The sequence below is a fragment of the Symphodus melops genome, assembly GCF_947650265.1.
Source record: "Symphodus melops genome assembly, chromosome: 3".
Lineage (NCBI taxonomy): Eukaryota > Metazoa > Chordata > Actinopteri > Labriformes > Labridae > Symphodus > Symphodus melops.
Genome location: NC_136693.1, coordinates 27,891,228 through 27,909,640, shown reverse-complemented (window position 1 = coordinate 27,909,640; position 18,413 = coordinate 27,891,228). Strand labels below are relative to the sequence as shown.

Below are 18,413 nucleotides of genomic sequence, written 5' to 3'. Positions count from 1 at the left end.
CAAACCTGTCATTTCACTTTCAGAAATTCTCTGTAATTTTCTCACATGTTGATGTAAACTGGTATCAACTGGAAAAAACCCCAAAAAAACAAACGGTCTGAGTTGGTTTGATTCTTTGTTTGTGTGTCAGGTGAGATGCCCAAGCTGGTGCGTGGGATGCGCTTGTTAAACCAGGCAGATCCTTGTGCTGAGGTTCTGATCCAGGAAACGGGAGAACACGTCCTGGTCACTGCTGGTGAAGTTCATCTGCAGCGCTGCCTCGACGACCTCCGGAATCGGTCAGTGTCTGTCACATCTCCTTATTTACCTCCTACATGTGAGGACTCGCCCTGACATACACCTGAAATCACAGACGGGCAATAGAATTTATTTAACGACACAACTGAAGGTAAGCTGACACCGCAGACGGAAACACACAGAAAGGCAGAAGCGTAAACGAGACTCATCAGTCCCACGTTGAAGAACGCTGTCGGTGCTCGACCAGCTCGGAAGACGAGGTCAGGGGAAAGTTTGAGAAACATAAGGTTACCTTAAAGGCTGTTATTAAACACACACACACACACACACACACACACACACACACACCTCCATGTTTTCTGTCAGCCTCCTGCATCACACTGATGACGTTCAGTCTGCTCCGCTCTTGTTACTTTATCAGAGAAGTACCGGACAGACAGAACTCGACTGCACAGTAGAAAGGAGCTGGCCTGCTGGCTGACAGGCTTATCAGGCCACTCCCTGATTGGTTGGTTTGGACGGCCAGCTTAATCACTTAATTAGTGTTTGGTTTGTTGGTACTGTATGTTGGCTGGTAATGTGACCTGATGGTCCAAAAGATCTTTTTTTTTTTTTTTTTATGTCTCGTTGTCTTACACATAGTTTAGCTTTCTTTTTTGTTTGGGTACTCGATCGACTGACTCACTCGCCTGCTTGGCTGGTTAGATGACCTGCTGGCAAGTCAACTCGCTAATGGCAGTCTGAGCCCTTATGTTACATCGCTGGAAAGCTGCTTGACCTGCAGAATCACACTCAGAACGAGGTCAGCGCTTCTCAGCCACCAGACTGTGACCACAGCTCCAGTACTCTGAGGGGATTACCCCCCCCCCCCCTGTTTCTCTCTTGTGTGTCATGTTTGTTGGGTTGGCTGAGACACAACATGTAAAAGGCCAATTTCCCTCAAATCTCAAGTTAAAATTCATAATCATTTAAGACAATGATGATGATAAACTGAAACTGAAAAGACAATATGGAGATTTTAATCAAGAACGGAGGGACTCCTCTGAGTTCATTCTGACCTCGGGCAGTTTAAAAGAGCTTGCCTCCTATTTTTCCGTATGCTGCCGATTATTAAATGTGCTGACGGCAAACTTCATATGAGACCAAGCACATATCTCTCGAGCAATTAAACCAGCTCACCTCGTCTCTGAAGACGCAAAATACATGAAGAGTCCAATATGATCGAGCCGCCATCATCGTGAAACAATCATTCAATCATGAGCAATCAGGCTCAGCGAAGAAATGATTTCACTGACACAATTTCAGCTCAGATTGAAAATCTTAGCAGGTTGAGTTAAGGCTCATTTTCTCTCACTGTGCTGGATAAGATCTACAGAGACGTACAACATCTGCAAATAAAAAAGGGAAAAGGCTGGGATGGTCAGTGCCCTGTTGATTTTTTTTTTTTTGAATGAGGACAGCAGCTGCACCAAACCCACATAGATCAACCTCAATGTGAAGGAGGTTTGCGTGTCGGTTAGAGGATCAGGCTTCAGTATGAACTTGGAAAAAGCATCAAAGTCCTGGATGCACATTTCTAGGTTGACATTGAAGAAAGAGTTTGTTCCAAATAGTGATGTTAAGAAATATGGAAGGTACAGCCTGTTGTGTGATAAACATTAACAGATAAACAGATACATGGTAATAAATACATATTTCTATGAAATAAATAACATGACTCTCGATTTGTCTAATATACGATGCGTTTGAAACAACAGATGGACACCAGCTCCTGGGTGACGCAGCCTTATTTTCATTGTTGCTTATTCTTTGTGTGTTCTGTTACGTCTTCATAGGTTTGCTCAAATTGAAATCAGCTCGTCCAAACCCATCATTCCATTCAGAGAAACTGTGGTTCGTCCTCCCAAAGTGGACATGGTGAATGAAGAGCTGGGAAAGCAGCAGAAGATAGCCATAATTCACCAGGTGAGCCATCAAAGTGCAGCACCTTCCCACGTCCAACCGGATGATGACGTGTTGGGTTTTCTGTTATATCATAAAGTGTTGGCAGAAGAAAGAACACGGGAGATGATCTCAGTGAAGTGACCTGTTCTCAGGTTGAAAATCTTGGAAATCAATGTGTCTGTATCAATACTGTATGTGTTTGTAGGTGAAGGAAGATGCCTCTCAGGGCCGTTCGTCTGCCACCCTCCATGTGGACCCCAGTGGTCTCGTCACTCTAACCACTCCAAACAGACTGGCAACCGTCTGCATTCGGGCAATTCCTCTACCTGAGGGTAAGACCTGAACAGGAAACAAGCAGCCTGAGGTTCAAACTACATGGTGTGATTTGTTACTCATGAATGCAGACGGGCCTAAAAGTTACACTCTGATACACCTCGAGCAAATAAGAGCCTGAGAGTCAGTCACTTTTATAAGGAAGTGAACAGAGTAACTATTTGTCTTACGTGTTTTTCTTTCCATGCAGAGCTGTGTCGGCTGCAATTTGGGCTAAATCATGACGACACAACAACCACTTTTTATATTCCTAGTTTAAGGGTAGAAGAAGTAATTAGTCAAATGAAGAATATAAGGAGGACCGAAGGCTGGTGTTGTTAGCAGTGCTCACGTTAGCCACGCTGGGCAAACCGATTATACATTTGTTTGTTACATCCTTTTTTTTTCAAATTAAAAGCCCTTCTCTTCTTTCCTGAAAAGTTTTTTTTACCAGCAGCAGGTTCCAGAAGAAAAACCCACAAATGTACCGTCCACTCTTTTGTTCGCATACATGTATTTATACATGATGTAATAAAAGAAACCGCCAATAAACAGCCATCAAATACGAGTCCGCCAACCCCCGTTCATTTGACGGCCCTAATTGGAATACAATTTCACAAAATATGAATTTGGGGGAAAAAAAGGGTTTTCCTACATGATTGAAAATCTAACAGGGAGTAAAGCTGCAGAGGACTTCAGTGTTTTATACCTGCCATTGCACTTTTCTAAAGCCGTTGTTGTTGTTGTTGTGTCTCATGTCAGAAGTGGCCCGTCTCCTGGAGAGTAGCTCGGAGTTGATTCGGACTCTGGAGCAGGTCAACATCTTACTGAGGGAAGGAAGGAGCATGGACCTCAGCCCCAGAAGCCTGGAAGCCATCGCAGGACTCAAGGCCCAGCTGGAGAGCCTGCTGCAGGGGAGGAAGTGGAGGAACGTTGTCGAGCGTATCTGGTCCTTTGGGCCACGCAGGTCTGACACCAAATGTGAATTTGACTTTAGTTAAATGTCCACATTTTATCTATTCTAATCTTGAACTAATGTACACGTTGCTACTATCAGTGTTTGGTTGTTCCTTTGATCAACCCAAAAAACATGTTTGTGCTTTGAAATGACTTTTTACAAAATGACATGGGGACTACTTCTAAGCTTTAAAGGGGACATATTACCCCCTTTTTCTATCTTTTCATTCAGTCCCCTGTGATCTAAATGAAACATCTGTGCTGTGCTTTGATCCAAATATAACATGAATCAAGCACCAGAGGATGTTTGTGACCCAGTAGAAACCAGCTCTCTCAGAACGCTCTGTTTTGGTGTGTGTGTCTCTTTAAATGCAATGACCCCGCCCCCTCTCGGCTGGGGGTGGAGATACCAGGGAAGGTGTTTTTTTTTTTGGTTTTCTTTTTTACCAGAATCCCACTGTGACATCACAAGAGGAGAAGATTTGAAACAGAGCATTTTTCTCTGTGTTGTAAGACTTATGCAGACCACAAACGAAGGACTGGATGGATTTATTTTCACGTTTTGTTGGTCGATACACACTCAGGTTACCCAAAATATATGTTCAAAAATTCAACAAAAAAAAGATAATACGTCTCCTTTATATCAACATCATGAGTGAGACAGTTTTAAATAATAATTGAGAAATAATAATAATCTTTTGCAACTTTTAGTTGCACTGCCAGCTTTGTCCATCTTATCCAAAGATCAAGAATCCTTTGAGAAAATCATTTCTTGTTCAGCGGGCAGGCACCCTAACTCGTTCTGTGTTGCTCTGCTGAGCATGTTTTTAGTCTCTCTTGGGAGGTTTAGGGAACAATAGAAGAAAGTTTAACATTCCCAGGAGATATCATGTCCTCTGACAGGTTTAAAACAATCTGCTGAAATTGGTCTGCAAACGCACTGAAAGTTTTTGCTTTTCAGATGTGGACCCAACATTCTGCTGAACAATGTGGAGGACTACAACCGGCCCTCAGTGTGGCAGTGTCTGGGCAGGGGAGCTGATGATGATGTCGGTCAAACAGCTCTACGATACTTTGATAACAGCATCATCAGTGGTTTCCAGCTTGCTGCTCTGTCCGGACCCATGTGTGAGGAGCCCCTGATGGGAGTTTGCTTCTCTGTGGAGAAGTGGGACATTCAGTCTCCAGCCATTCCGCAACATCAGGATTCCTTAGAGGAGGACTCTTTATTCCACGAGGCTTTAGCCGATGACAAATTGAAAGGAAGCTGCGAGACATTTACACCGACAGAGGGCACATCGGTGGGGCCAAGCCAGGCGCGATGCAGGCCTGAAGCTGCCTCTGCGGACTGCTACGGTCCCGTGTCAGGCCAGCTGATCGCCGCCGTGAAGGAGGCCTGTCGTCACGCATTCCAGGCTCAGCCTCAGAGACTCATGGCTGCAATGTATACCTGCGAGATTATGGCCACAGCTGAAGTGTTAGGTAAGAACGAGGCTGAAATTCACACACTCATTGAAAAATGTTTCAGGTCTGAGTAGTTTTTTGTTAGTTTGTCTTTTTTTGCTTGTTTTTTAAGAGAAGGCCGTTTTCTCTTCTTCTTTTTCCTTCTATCTGGGGAGAAAGTTGGTAGCTGTCTTCACATATCCACTCCTGAACATGTATAGATTATTTCAGGAGGAATGCTCCAGAGCCCCGAAGTAAGAGGTGACAAAGAAGCAGAATTATTAGACCTTGCTATAATTAGAGTCTGGCAGGAGAAAAGTCAGTGTTCACGCATTCAGAGATTTTCAGGAGATTTCTGTAAGTGTGAAAAGGGTGTATGTGCGAGGAATACTAAAGCAAACTATTAAAGACTGGGACACGCAACAAACCACTACTGTGGGTCACCAGCAGGTGAAGACTATAATTCCTTGATCATTTATTGATTTATTCACAGATGTCACGTTGCTTTAAAAACAGATTACCGTAAATTTCGGACTATAAGCCGCTACTTTTTGTCGCGGTTTTTAACACTGCGGCTTTTAAAACGATGCGGCTTATTTATGGATTTTTCTTGCGGGACAATGAGCTTGTGCCGCAAAAACATTTGACTTCGTCACATCGGATCTTAATATCAGTCATTTTGCGCTTTATGCACGCACCCTCATCATGGAAAACACACAGAGAAATACATATGATGCAGCTTTCAAGTTAAAGGCGATCGACCTGGCTGTCAAAGAAGCTAACAGAGCTGCTGCACGTTAAGATGACACTGACAGCGACAACAGAGACTGAGGAAGTGAGTAATGAAGTCATTCTGAGGCAGTGAATGGATGGACTTTTTCCTGTGAAATATATTACGGTAATCTTTTTCATCAGCCGCGTTACAGACACTGTTTGATAAAGGATTTCCACTAGGCTTCGTATTTGCGGATGTTACCGGTAGTACGTATTTCATTAAAAGTCACGTCTTTCTGTGTAAATAGCTCTTGTTATAACGTGGACACCTGCGGCTTATAATCAAGTGCGGCTTATATATGTACAAATACATTTATTTACCTATTTTTAGCCGGTGCGGCTTATATCCAGGTGCGCTCAATAGTCCGGAATTTACGGTAAACAAGATAAAGCAGAAACAGTACAGTGGCACTTCCTGACCAAAGAATATAGAACTAGAGCTTCACTGACACAAGGAACCTAGACTTGAGTCATTTCTAAAAGTGTCTCCTTTACTTTTTCCACAAGACGTCACTGACGAGTGGAAGTGTTTTTTTATTTTTCTTGGCTAACTCTGAGATCGTCTCCTCGTCTTTATGTCTTAGAAGTCGCCTTTAAAAAATACCAGCAGATGTCATCAGCTGGTAACCTGTGTTTTCCTGTCCCAGGCCGAGTGTATGGTGTGCTCGGGAAGCGGGAGGGGCGCGTCCTCCATGAGGAGATGAAGGAAGGGACAGACATGTTCATCATCAAGGCTGTACTACCTGTGGCGGAGAGCTTTGGATTTGCTGATGAGATCCGTAAGAGGACGAGTGGATTGGCCAGTCCTCAGCTGGTCTTCAGCCACTGGGAGGTGAGTAGGATGTGTGTACTGTTTGTTTGTGTGTGTGTTTTAAAGGAGGCTTAAATCAGCACAGTCTGTCATGCTAGCTCTGTAGTTGTATTCTTATACACCTGCCTTAAAATACACAACCACTCTGGTTTTGGCCTGGTCCCTCGCCTTAAATAGATTTCTTTAGATTTTCGGAGTCATGTAATAATAACTTTTACAGCAGGAGACTGAATACCCAGACTCCTTGCTGTCTTTTTGGATAAGGATTTCTCTTTTTATTCTCAATAAATCTGTTACCAGCAAACTCAAGAATTGAGAGATTATCCACATTCGGTCATGAGCTGAGCATACTGACTAAAAGAATAAGATCACAGATACAAGGGTGTCTGAGCTCCTGCGGCCACATGTCTGATGTCACTTAACCCCATATTTCTCCCGCTGCTTCGTCGGCGGCGTATGAATAGGATTAGTTAGTTCTGATGGTCACTTTACAGAGCTACCTCTGTTATCAGTGTAGGTTTGACATGTGGTGTAAAAAAAAAGAGCAGAAATGTGAAATAATCAAGATGTCAGTGTTGACATGAGAAGATGATTGTGTGTTGATTTCAGTGTTTGAGTTTTAAATAGTTAGCTTGGCTTAGCTCAACAGCTCGAAGAGGTTTGAAAAAGGTAACCTGGCCTTAGAGTTCACATACACTTCTTAAGCTCACTGATCCACATTTTGTTTCTCTCATGGACCCAGTCTCCAACAGGAAAACAAAACAAGGCTTTAAAACGCTGTTCAGTTATACGACCTCTTCTTCTGTCTCACAGGTGATCACCAGTGATCCGTTCTGGGTTCCTACCACAGAGGAAGAATACCTGCATTTTGGGGAGAAAGCGGACTCTGCCAACATGGCCCTCAAATACATGAACGCTGTCCGCCGTCGCAAAGGCCTGTATGTGGAAGAAAAGATCGTGGAGCACGCAGAGAAGCAGAGAACACTCGGAAAGAACAAGTAGAGGGAAAAATAGTTTCTCATGAATCAGGTTGTTTGGTTTTTTTAAACTGGTATATGTTCATGCATAAAGATAGCACAAGCTTTGTGGCCCCGTGGACGTCAAATAATGATTACATTAATTGTTTTAACATCACTTGTCATGACTTGAAATATCTTTGGTTGTATGGCAGGGCTTTAACCACCATCGTTACCATGACGCTATAAATATGCAAGCAGAAATAAATGGCTGTTTCCAGACCCTGATGACTCCTGTGGACGTCTTCAGTTGACTCATAGACTAACAGGAAATATAATGTGCATTCAGATCGTTCCAGAGAATCAAATAAATGTGTTCTTCTTTACTTTTCTATCTGTGCTGTGACGCCAACTACACCGCCTCTGAACGTTCAAATTACATCCGTACAGGTGTCACTTTGGTGTCCCAGTTTGTGATGACACATTGCAGAGGCGCAGCATGTAAACCCGCTGCAGGAGCTTCACAATACACACACACACACACACGGACATGACTACACAGTGCTTTTTCATTTTATCAGATTATGAAGACAGTATTTTATTTTGGAAAATACACATTGATCAGAATATTGGATATGTATATATTTTATTATCAACAAGTTGGGCCCCAGGCTGTTTAAAGAAAACAGAGATAACGGAAAGTCATCTTGACTTGTGCTTCTATATGTTCTGATCTGTACTGGTTGGATGTACACAGAAATAATAACTAAAGGTTGTCATAGCAACACTGACCCCAAAGACTTGTGTTGTTTACCGCCGCCTCTCTTTTCTCTTTACAGTTCAAACGTCGATGTTTCTATCACAGCTGACTTTTATACAGCGCCTGCTTTTTCCTTCCCTTATGTCAGAGTGCACACAAAGATGTATACACTCAGTATTAATGGACTGATGCATGTACCTCAGATACTATAAAAGGCCCTCGTACTCTGTTAGCATGATTACAGTTGTATCATAAGACATTTGCTTTCACACCTAAAGCAGAGGACCTGCAGAGCTAATTTAATATCTGGGGTTGCCAGATGGTTGTGGGAGAAAAAGAATAAACTGACTTTTTAAAAATGACTTGGTTGATTGATGACATCACCTCTCCAAGTGGCTTTATTTGTCATAGCGCTGTCAGACTGGCATTACACGCCGTGTTTGTCAGTGTGAGATACTGCTGGTAGCCTGTCTTTGATTTCCCTTTGATTAAGGCCATCACGGTCAATTAAGACATTTTCTTTGCTGTTTAGCGTTCCTGTACAGGGTGGTTTTGAGGTTAAGCTTTTAAAAAAACAATTGTATTTACATCCCTAATGTACATCCAGTACAGATAGAGACAGACGGAGAGAGAGGAGGGCATCACAGTGGAAGAAATATCTCCTGTGAGCTGATGACGATTACGGTAATGTTAAAAGAGAATCATGGCTCAGAGGATCCACTCGATTACCTCTAAACCAAAAGGTCGGGGGTTCAATCCCGAGCCACATGCAATGTGTCCACTTAAACCAAAGTTGCTCCCGCTGCTTCAGTTGCAGAGTATGAATGTGTATGAATGGGATCAGTTCCTTCTGATGGTCATTTTACACAGACGACGCTATACAAGTCCATTTACCTTAAAGCCCTACATCGTTTATGAATTCTATTTCTGCACGTTATTTTGCAGTGTCTCGGGATGCTAAAGATAGTTGTACAGATTTTTAGGGTTTAGGTTGTCAGAATATATTATGTGAAAACGGGTGTGTTATTTGCAATCATACACCAAAACAACTGAATGCAAAGATGCAACGAATACACAAAGCCGGATACAAACCAGGTCATATTTTTCTCAATTACTTTTACATGCACACACCTCCATGCCACTCCCATAGTTACAGAGCAATAAAGGCTAGAGACAAGCAGTAAAATCTTTGTTTAGTTATAGAACCAAATAAACGTACATGTACACTCATCGGCCACTTCAGTAGGTACACCTTGCTCGCATGGTGTTGGAGACCTTTTGCCTTCAGAACTGCCTACTTCTTCATGGCATGGATTTAACAAGGTGCTGCAACTTTCCCCTGAGACTTCGGTCCATATTGGCGGGATGACGTCACACAGTTGCTGCAGATTTGTCGGCTGCACATCCATGAGATGAATCTCCCGTTCCACCACGTCCCAAAGGAGCTCTATTGGACTGAGATCTGGTGACTGTGGAGGCCATTTGAGTACAGTGAAATCATTGTAATGTTCAAGAAAGCAGTTTGAGATGATGAGCTTTGTGACGTGGTGTGTTATCCTGCTGGAAGTAGCCATCAGAAGATGGATACACCGTAGCCATCAAGTGAGGGACTACTCAGGCAGGCTTTGGCGTTTAGACGATGTTCAATTTGGCCCAAAGTGTGCCAAGAAAGCATCCCTCTCACCGTTACACCACCAGCAGTCTGAACAGTTGATACAGGGCAGGATGGTTTCATGCTTTTGTGTTGTTTACGCCAAATTCTGACCCTGCCATCAGAATGCAGCAGGAGAAATCGAGACTCATCAGACCAGACTGTACAAACCACCCTGATTCAAAAGTCGTATGAAAGACTGTGGAAAATATAACTGGGTTTTTTTTTTTAATTAATTGCCAGCTCTATCTGCTCCAGCACATTCACAGAGCATGTTGCATAAACCCTTTTTATTCAGTTGCTTTTTTTTTCTGCACCCCCTCTCAATGCTTCAGAAGCTGCTCTGAGCTGAGCTCTATTCAGTCCACATACTCTGGAAGAAGACAAGGGCCATCATACTGTAATTGTCCAGATGATTATTATTCAAAACGACAGGATGCACATTCAAATGAATAAACTGAAGAAGTCCAGACAAATGTAATAACAGGAACACATCGCAAATAAGAAAAAAAATAAAACACTCCTTTAACATGAAATGACTGGTGATGTTGTTCTCTTTAGCAAGATGCTCTTTGTTTCATAAACTGATCTCCCATACACTGGATGCATGATAATACATGTATCATAAACGGTCTGTTCCTGGTGTTTCTGAGGTTGGAGCTGTATGGTTAGGCAGTGTGAGAGAGAGAGAGAGTGGGTGGATGAGTGGGTGTAAAGTGGATAAAATAGGCAGGTTGAGGAAGAAGTGTCTTCCGCATTGCTTTTATGAGTGCAAATGTAGGTGAGATGCCAAAAATTCAAAATAGACAGAGAGATGGATAAAAAAAATCTCTCTCCTATTTCCCAGTCTTCAGACTGCTAAAAGCTGCTATTACATTGTATGTCACACTCCCCATACAGACAGTGATGGAAAAGGCTGCTCAGTTTAGAGCCTGGAAGCGTGTACTTGTAAATGATGGGGAGAAAAAAAAACATTTTTCTCAGAGTTGTTAAATGAGTTTAATTTAAAACCATATGAAATGTTTCTATGTATAAAAAAAAAATGTTAAGACATGTAATTGCTATAATAATGCTGCTATCGTATATGAAGTCCTAACCAATCAAATCAGAGCACTGAACACTGCCCAGGCTTGTAGAACAAGCGCAGGTGCACAGCCATGTTGCTCAGCAGCTGATGGATTCATGCAGGTCGCAGGGTTCTGTTGATTTGGAGAATGATGCTTCACCCAGCAATAAAATTCAGTCCATTTATCAAAGATTCATGTTCATCTTTCTGTTAGCGACAGTGAACGCTCCTGCTTCTAGTGAGTCATGCCTAATTCATTACAGCTGACTAAAGAAACTAGAAAAAGGTGGGTCTGTTTGTTGTGATCTGATATTTGTTATATATTTCATGTCTTCACAGAGTGCTGAAGTTAGAAATGGAAACATTTTTAACTTCTGTGTTGCATGCTACACATTTAGGAGCTACAGATCCTCCCTACCTGCCAAAAGAGGTGGACATCTTTTACAGAAAAGTCCTAAAGAGAAATATTTTGCGACACCTCAGAGGAAGCGTACCGCTCTGTGACGGGGGAAAGTTGTATTGCATTGCCACTGATGTATCTGTAATGTGTTTGGCCAGTAGTATTGTTATTCCTATATTAGCCACTACAGGAAGTGGGGCAGCTCCAGAAGGGAAGTAGTGAAATGTAAGAAAATAGAGATTTATTATACAGTACACTTCATTCACACACCTATTACTACCTCCCTCATGCCTCATTGTTTTTAATGGTCTTAGTGCTTCTTTGGATGCTGGGGGCCTTTTTAACAGTAGTGCAATTAAACGTATGGCCAGTTAAAGGTCATTCCCATTTAAAAATGCAGAAAAGAGTATCAGTAATGTATATATTCACTTCAGATCATAAAAAAAGGGATGCTACCTTCAGCTGTTTGGCAAGAATGTTTAACTCTCTTTTTAACATTTTCTTGGATGACTGTATTTCAAAGTTTTCATGAATCAATAAATCCACTGGCTGTTTCACATGTTCCTTCATTTGATTCTCATCTTATAACAAACTTTAAAATCACAATTAAAGAAATACCCTGGATGAGAGAGTTTAGGTAAGGAGGAGCATTTTTGGGATCTGAACAGCAGAGATACATGTGCAGGGTAAAGACCACTCACACTGATGCATATTTGGATCAGCAGACGTTTGATTGTGCATGCTGGCAGATCCCTCTATAAGGAGATGCAATTGTCAATGTGTACAAGAGTCTGTAGCAGGAGCTGTGCAGCATGCTCTGACGGGTAAGGTCTGCTCTTCCTCATGTTGTACAGGGCAATCCAGCCATATATTAAGCTTTTTTTTTTTCCTCAGCTGCCCTCAGCTGGTCCCTTTGCTCTCAGACGACCTCAGTAAGCCATGGACTACAGCTGTAACGAGTACTGTAAATATATACTCCCCTTTCCAGAACCCCTCACCTGTTATCAGCCTCCATCCAGAACGGACGGGTTGGAGTATAGGTCTCTTTCATTTGGGGAATGATCAAGGATCATTTTTCAGATCCAAGTACACACTTTCTCACAATCCTAAGTAAAACCATATCTCAGGCTTTAGCTGCTTGATTAAGGCTCAATTCTACTTCTCACTTCTCTCTAGTACTATAGCGTTGCTTGTAAAAAATAATAATAATTTGACTTGTTTGAATGAATATGAAAAGGAATAGAGAGGTTGAGAGGCAAAGCCAGGTTGTGGATAGCTGTTGAGGGTAAAGAAGAGGAGGGGATGGTTGAACTAATAGAAGGATGGTGAATAGTGTGATGTGGTGCATTGTGGGCCTGCAGTTCCAGCTGCCCTGCTATGTGTGATGCTTGGCTCACCCAGTGTCTGGCAGGCAACCAATAGCAGCTCAAGGAAGCAGTGCCACTTCAGTTCAGTGTGTCAGAGTAAACAGGGAGGGAAAGACAGAGAGGGAGGAGAAACAAAGATCTAAGGATGAGAGGGAGGAGGGAGGGCGTCTTGAAGAACCAGATGGGGGGGAGGATGAGAAGTGGAGATAGATATGGGTGGAGGCAGGAGGAGAAAAGGGAGGGAGAGGCACACACAGATGCATCCTAACCTGCAGAACCTAGCTCACGGCGTGCACCATCAATTCAAGTTCTTCGTTGTTATCTGGAGACAAAACAACCACTTTTCATATTCCTAGTTTAAGGGTAGAAGAATAATTAGTCAAATGAAGAATACAAGGAGGACCGAAGGCTGGTGTTGTTAGCAGTGCTCACATTAGCCACGCTGGGCAAACCGATTATACATTTATTGTTTATTCTGAAGTATCTGTCCAATTCAACCAACAGTAGTTGTAGTGCAGTTTCTTCAAAAAAAAGGAGAAAAGAGGAGAAAAGGGAGGGAGAGGCACACACAGATGCATCCTAACCTGCAGAACCTAGCGCACGGCATGCACCCTCAATTCAACTTCTTCATTGTTATCTGGAGATGCTTTACAAACGAGCATATGGGAGAATATGCAGGAAGGATTACTCTTTTGTATTCCTCGTTCTGGTTGTCAACACTTCCATGTTTTCCATCCCTTTGTCGTCTGGTAACCTCAAATCAGAAAGAAACCAACATGCATCTGTTTTGTTGACTTGTTTTAATATTTGATTCTGCTGGCTCTTCATCAAATTTTTTTTTTAAATATGTTATTTTTATTTGCTGCATTTCGTGAAAAAATCATTATGTATATTTTCGCATAAAGTTGCTTCCTTTATTGGAAATGTGGGGCTTTCAGCTGATTGCATCAGAAATGTAGAAACCTCTAAAGAAAAACAAAATTCTGGATGCTTGTGGTGCCAACTGTACGTAATGTAATTTTGTTTCATGTTTTGTTTTTAATCTGAGTGATGGCATTGTAATTATTCAGTGTACTTGTGACCTGTTACGTGATTTTATCCCATATCAGGGTTTTTGTCTTTTTTGTCACAATGCTGGCGAATAAGGAAAAAGACAAATACATGAAATCTACATTGAATACCTTTAATAAAAGTAGCCAAAGTTGTGTCTCCTATTTGGTGTCTCAGTGATGAAAATGAAGCTGAGACATTTGGCTGCCGTCATGTTGTTTGTCAGGAAACATTTGGAGGAGAGTGCAAGTGGAGAGGAGTGAGTGGTTGTACGAAAATAATTTATCCATGCTAAACATTCAACACCCGCAGCTAATTCATTAGCTGGTGAATGAGTTGGTTTATCATCAGTGTTACGCACAGAATGAGACTCTTTTTCTGGGGCTGGCAGCCTGCAGCTGTTTATTCGTCATTTTTAAGGAGCTCACAGACAACTGCGAGCTCTCAGGGGAAAATTCAAACAGAGAAACAAGCCAGATATGCTGAGCACACTAACTTTCTTACAAGTACAAACATACAAACAATACTAGAATTTGGCTCACTGAAAAGGCTCGAGTCCAGACTTCTTGGACTCTTGGCTCTGATGATACCACAAACAACACAAACACAAAGAGGTCAGGTTCAGTGACTTACATGTCTATGTTGATGTCAAACAGAAAACAACCTGTCACTCAAAGCAAGCCACAAGTAACAGGACCTCAAGCGTCTGTAGACACTGTACCACAGTTAGCAGGTAACAACATTACGTTATTAAACGTGTATTTCAAGCAGTTTGGATGTTTGAGAAAAACTAATGTACATTCTCTTCACTTGTAGCTTATGGCTAACGTTACAGCTACTACAACAATACTTCATTTCTCTCCTGTCATAATGTAGGGCTACTGGGATTACAGCAGTATCATCCTGTGATTGTACTGTGATCACACACACAAATCCTTCATTGTTTTAATCTCCATAATGCATGTTTTGTCACATACAGCACAAAGTAGAGCTGTAAAGCTTCTTTATGCTAAGTGGACTTGAGCTTTAAAGTGCTTTTCTAGTCAAAGTGCTTTTACATCGCATGTCACACCTAAACATTCTCACCTTGAGGGTAGAGGCTGCGGTGTAGTAAGATCATCAGAAGTAACTAATCCCATTCATACACATTCAAACACCAGCAACAAAGCAGCGCGAGCAATTCGGGGTTAAGTGTCTTGCCCTAGAACAAACCGGACATTATGGCTCTCTGGTTGAGAGTCGACCTACAACAGAGCCATAGCTGCCCAATGAGTGAAGAATGGCCCCCCCGGGGACAAATAAAGTTTTTTGACTTGAATTGATATTTGGGAAGCATGGCTTGGGAATTTTCATCTATTTATGACAGCGGATGGTGGCAAAATGTTGTCGAGTGAAATGGTCATCAGGATGGCTGAGTGAAAAAGGGAGAGGAGAAGTGTATGCATGGGGGTTTTATAGGGACGGGCTGTGAGTAGATAAAAACTGTCTCAGGGGGCCGAGGCAGAGTCTTGAAGGTTAAACCAGCAAAGCCCATTACAGAGCGGAGCACGCACGAAATAGAAGGTCTAAGAGGAATAAATAAATAAAAAAAACAATCCTCAAAAACTTCAAAAAATAAAGATGTTGAAAATCTTTATTTTGAATTGACAAAGACAGGAAATTTGTTTGTGAATGTCGATAAAACTTTTAAGAATCTTAAATACAATCTTTTTTTTAAAGGTGTGACAAACATGGGGGGAGGGGATATTTTATGTTTTTTTCAGAGGGACACACTTCCTCACTATGTAAAAACCTTGTAAACAACCCTGAGATGCAGCAAGATAACTGTGTAGTATGTATGTTGTTGTGTGGGCTATATGAGGTCAGAGTGTAGCAGAACAGTGTGCAGACAGGCTTCTCTGTATCCTGTGACCTGCTGTTGACTGTGACCCAGTGTCTGTCGGCAGCCCTGCAGCTACAGTGCTGGCAGAGCAATCACTAAGCCCTGTCTGTCTCCGTTGCTCTCTGGGTTAGACAAGGCTAAGCTTTTCTTCCTCTCATTAAAAGGCATGCGGGTAATCGCCTCTAAGCAGCTGGCTCACGCCTAATACAAAACAACAAACATCAGCAATAAGGCGGCAAACGGCGTCTATCTCGGCTTAAGATAGAGCACAGGGCCACACTCCGGGCCTCTGCTATGCCACTGGAAGTCTTTCAATACAATCAAATGGACATGTTTGATCATGGGTGGAGCAGTGAACTGGAAATACTCAAACAGGCACTAAATATTTTATATTTTTAAAAACGTCTTCAGTTGTACGTCATTTCCTCTTAGCCACTCTGATCGGACTGGACAATCAAGGAAGCAGTCGTTTAACGTATGTGGAATTATTACTTCTGAACAGGCTGCACTACAGCTTCAATAAACTGTGCTTAAGTAGGATATGGTGGTGTGACTCAAACCTGGGGAATGGGTCTAAAGATGGCTCCTATTCAGTCTTGATGGAATTGCTTGCCTGACAAATAAACCCATAGATGTGTTGGTAAAGCCAACCAGAGTTTTAAAAACATGAGACATGCATTGTGATGGGCCTTGAAGTGGCTGTGAAAAACGGGCTAAAGTAACAGCTAAATATGAGCTAAGTTGTGTAAAAGGGGCTGCCAGAAATGTTGGATTATATTCAGGAAAACAGTCAGCAGGAAAACACTGCAGTTACCTTTTTATCTTGAGTCGTAGAAAATGAGCTCAAAGGTCATGGACACGAGGTCCACCAGGTGTTTACCTCGAAGCAGACAAGAACAAGCAAGAGACAGTATGGGACAACAAGGACAGTCTTGAAAGGCAGATACTTTCTCTGAACTTATGACTGCTCAAACACAGACAACTGGGTCATTGTCAGCTGGTGTAAAAGCCCAAATATTTTAGTGTTTCTCACAGAAACTGCATGACTGACTGACCTTTGGTTAGAAAAGTACAACAGAGGAAAAAAAGCTATTTTATGTGGCTGGCATGAAACTTGTTTTATTTTCTGAAAACAGTTGTAGTTTTTTTATGATTTTTCATTTTGGTTTAATCTGTAAAACAGAAATCACATATATGCCTGGGACAGGCTGTAGGGCACACAACAGGCAACAAAGCATTTCACTATTGAAAAAGATGTTGGGGGTTTGCTGGCAGATAAGACCTGATGGTCCAATTCCATCACTTCCTTAGAGCCGTTCCTCATTTGCATTGGCTTTGTGCTCTTGGAGTGAGATGACGAAGCAGTGCTTCTGTTCTCAACGGCTTTGAATTGGCATGAAATCTCCTTTGTGTTTCATCCCATTCACACACACAAACATCCACACAAGCCACTCCATTACACCCCCACCCTGCCCAATCATTCTGCCTCTCTGGTCTAAGACAGGCCACAAATGCCATCAACACTGCAGGGTCAGAAGTGTTCTTCATGTTGTTTTTTTCCAAACAGGCTGTAAGGTTTGTCACAGTTTTAACCTCAGTGTTAGTGCCTCTGCAACACACACAAAAAGCATCCCATAATAAAATGAATAATATACAGTATTATCCTGAAGATCATTAAATAAATAATCACTTTCAGAGGTCTCTTCATTGAAAGTCAGTAACAATACTTATCCAATAACTGGACATATAGGCAAAAGGAACATTTTACAAAAGGACTAAAAAAATATTTAAAGCAAGACTTTCCAAAACATTCAACTAAGTCTCATTCTCTTGTTTGGCCATTGTATCAGTGCTTGAATCACTCGAAACAACTCTTTCATATAATAATTAAAATTAGATATTTGCAATAGACAATACAACTAAAGGGTGCACATGAATAAAAGTGTTTCATTTTGCATGTTGCACACATGCATGCGTATCTAAGAGCCGGTGCACTTCTTCATAATCGTAATGTTCTGTGCTGAAGTGAGTTAAAAAGCTGGATGTGTTATTTTATGTTCAAGGAACCTCTACACTTATCTCTTTAGCCTCCCATTAGCTGTGTGGTGAAACACAGCTTTAATGACACATTCTGGCATTACCGTTCCCTTTCCAGAGGAACAGGGAGGTCTTATTTTGTAAATTGTTAAAGCTGCACGATGTAATGAAATTTGAAAGTTGGAGAAGTGGAACAATTTTTTTGTTATATTTTATGAACTAAATACACAAATTTTACTCAAAGAAGAAATTGGGTCCTTTAAACACTGTTTGGAGCTAAAAAGCTACCAAGAGAGTTCCTGTTATAACTTCAGTGTTACAGAGACCGAATGCTCCTCAGAGGACAGTTTGTGTAAAAAGTTATGAACATATACCACAGAATCTGTCCAACTTTTTCATTTCTCTCCTCAGACTCCATAGTGCAGCTTTGAGTTGCTGGTTTCAGACACATGGTTTTGAAGGATAATTTGATGTGGGTAAGTCAACTGGTGATTTTCAGCTGATGATTATAGCTTTAATATTTACTTGTTTTGTCACTTAACAGCACTGAAGTAAGCCACACATCATCATCAGTGTCTATAAGTGTTTGAATTAAAAGCATACTGCAAAATAAAAACACAGAGAGAATGAGAGCACAAGGATCCAGCCTCGCCCGATCAACCACCGCTCAGCCAATCAGCTCTCGGATATGCAAATGACCTCGCTGCACCGCATCTTCCCTACCCTGGAGGTGACGTCACCCGAACATATCACGGTCTGGCTCTGC

General features: G+C 41.9%; 1 protein-coding gene across 3 annotated transcripts in view; it reads left to right on the top strand.

Moving 5' to 3' along the window:
* The window catches only part of efl1 (elongation factor like GTPase 1), a 29,783-nt gene extending 21,961 nt beyond the window's left edge, over nt 1-7,822 (top strand). For all 3 annotated transcript variants that reach the window (XM_079339305.1, XM_079339303.1, XM_079339304.1), the window contains 7 exons: nt 131-278; nt 2,073-2,202; nt 2,387-2,513; nt 3,256-3,460; nt 4,412-4,932; nt 6,315-6,499; nt 7,292-7,822. In XM_079339305.1, the coding sequence (XP_079195431.1) occupies nt 131-278; nt 2,073-2,202; nt 2,387-2,513; nt 3,256-3,460; nt 4,412-4,932; nt 6,315-6,499; nt 7,292-7,480 (1,505 nt within the window). In that variant the 3' untranslated portion in view covers nt 7,481-7,822. The remainder of the gene's footprint in view (nt 1-130; nt 279-2,072; nt 2,203-2,386; nt 2,514-3,255; nt 3,461-4,411; nt 4,933-6,314; nt 6,500-7,291) is intronic.
* Nucleotides 7,823-18,413: the final 10,591 nt, after the last annotated feature.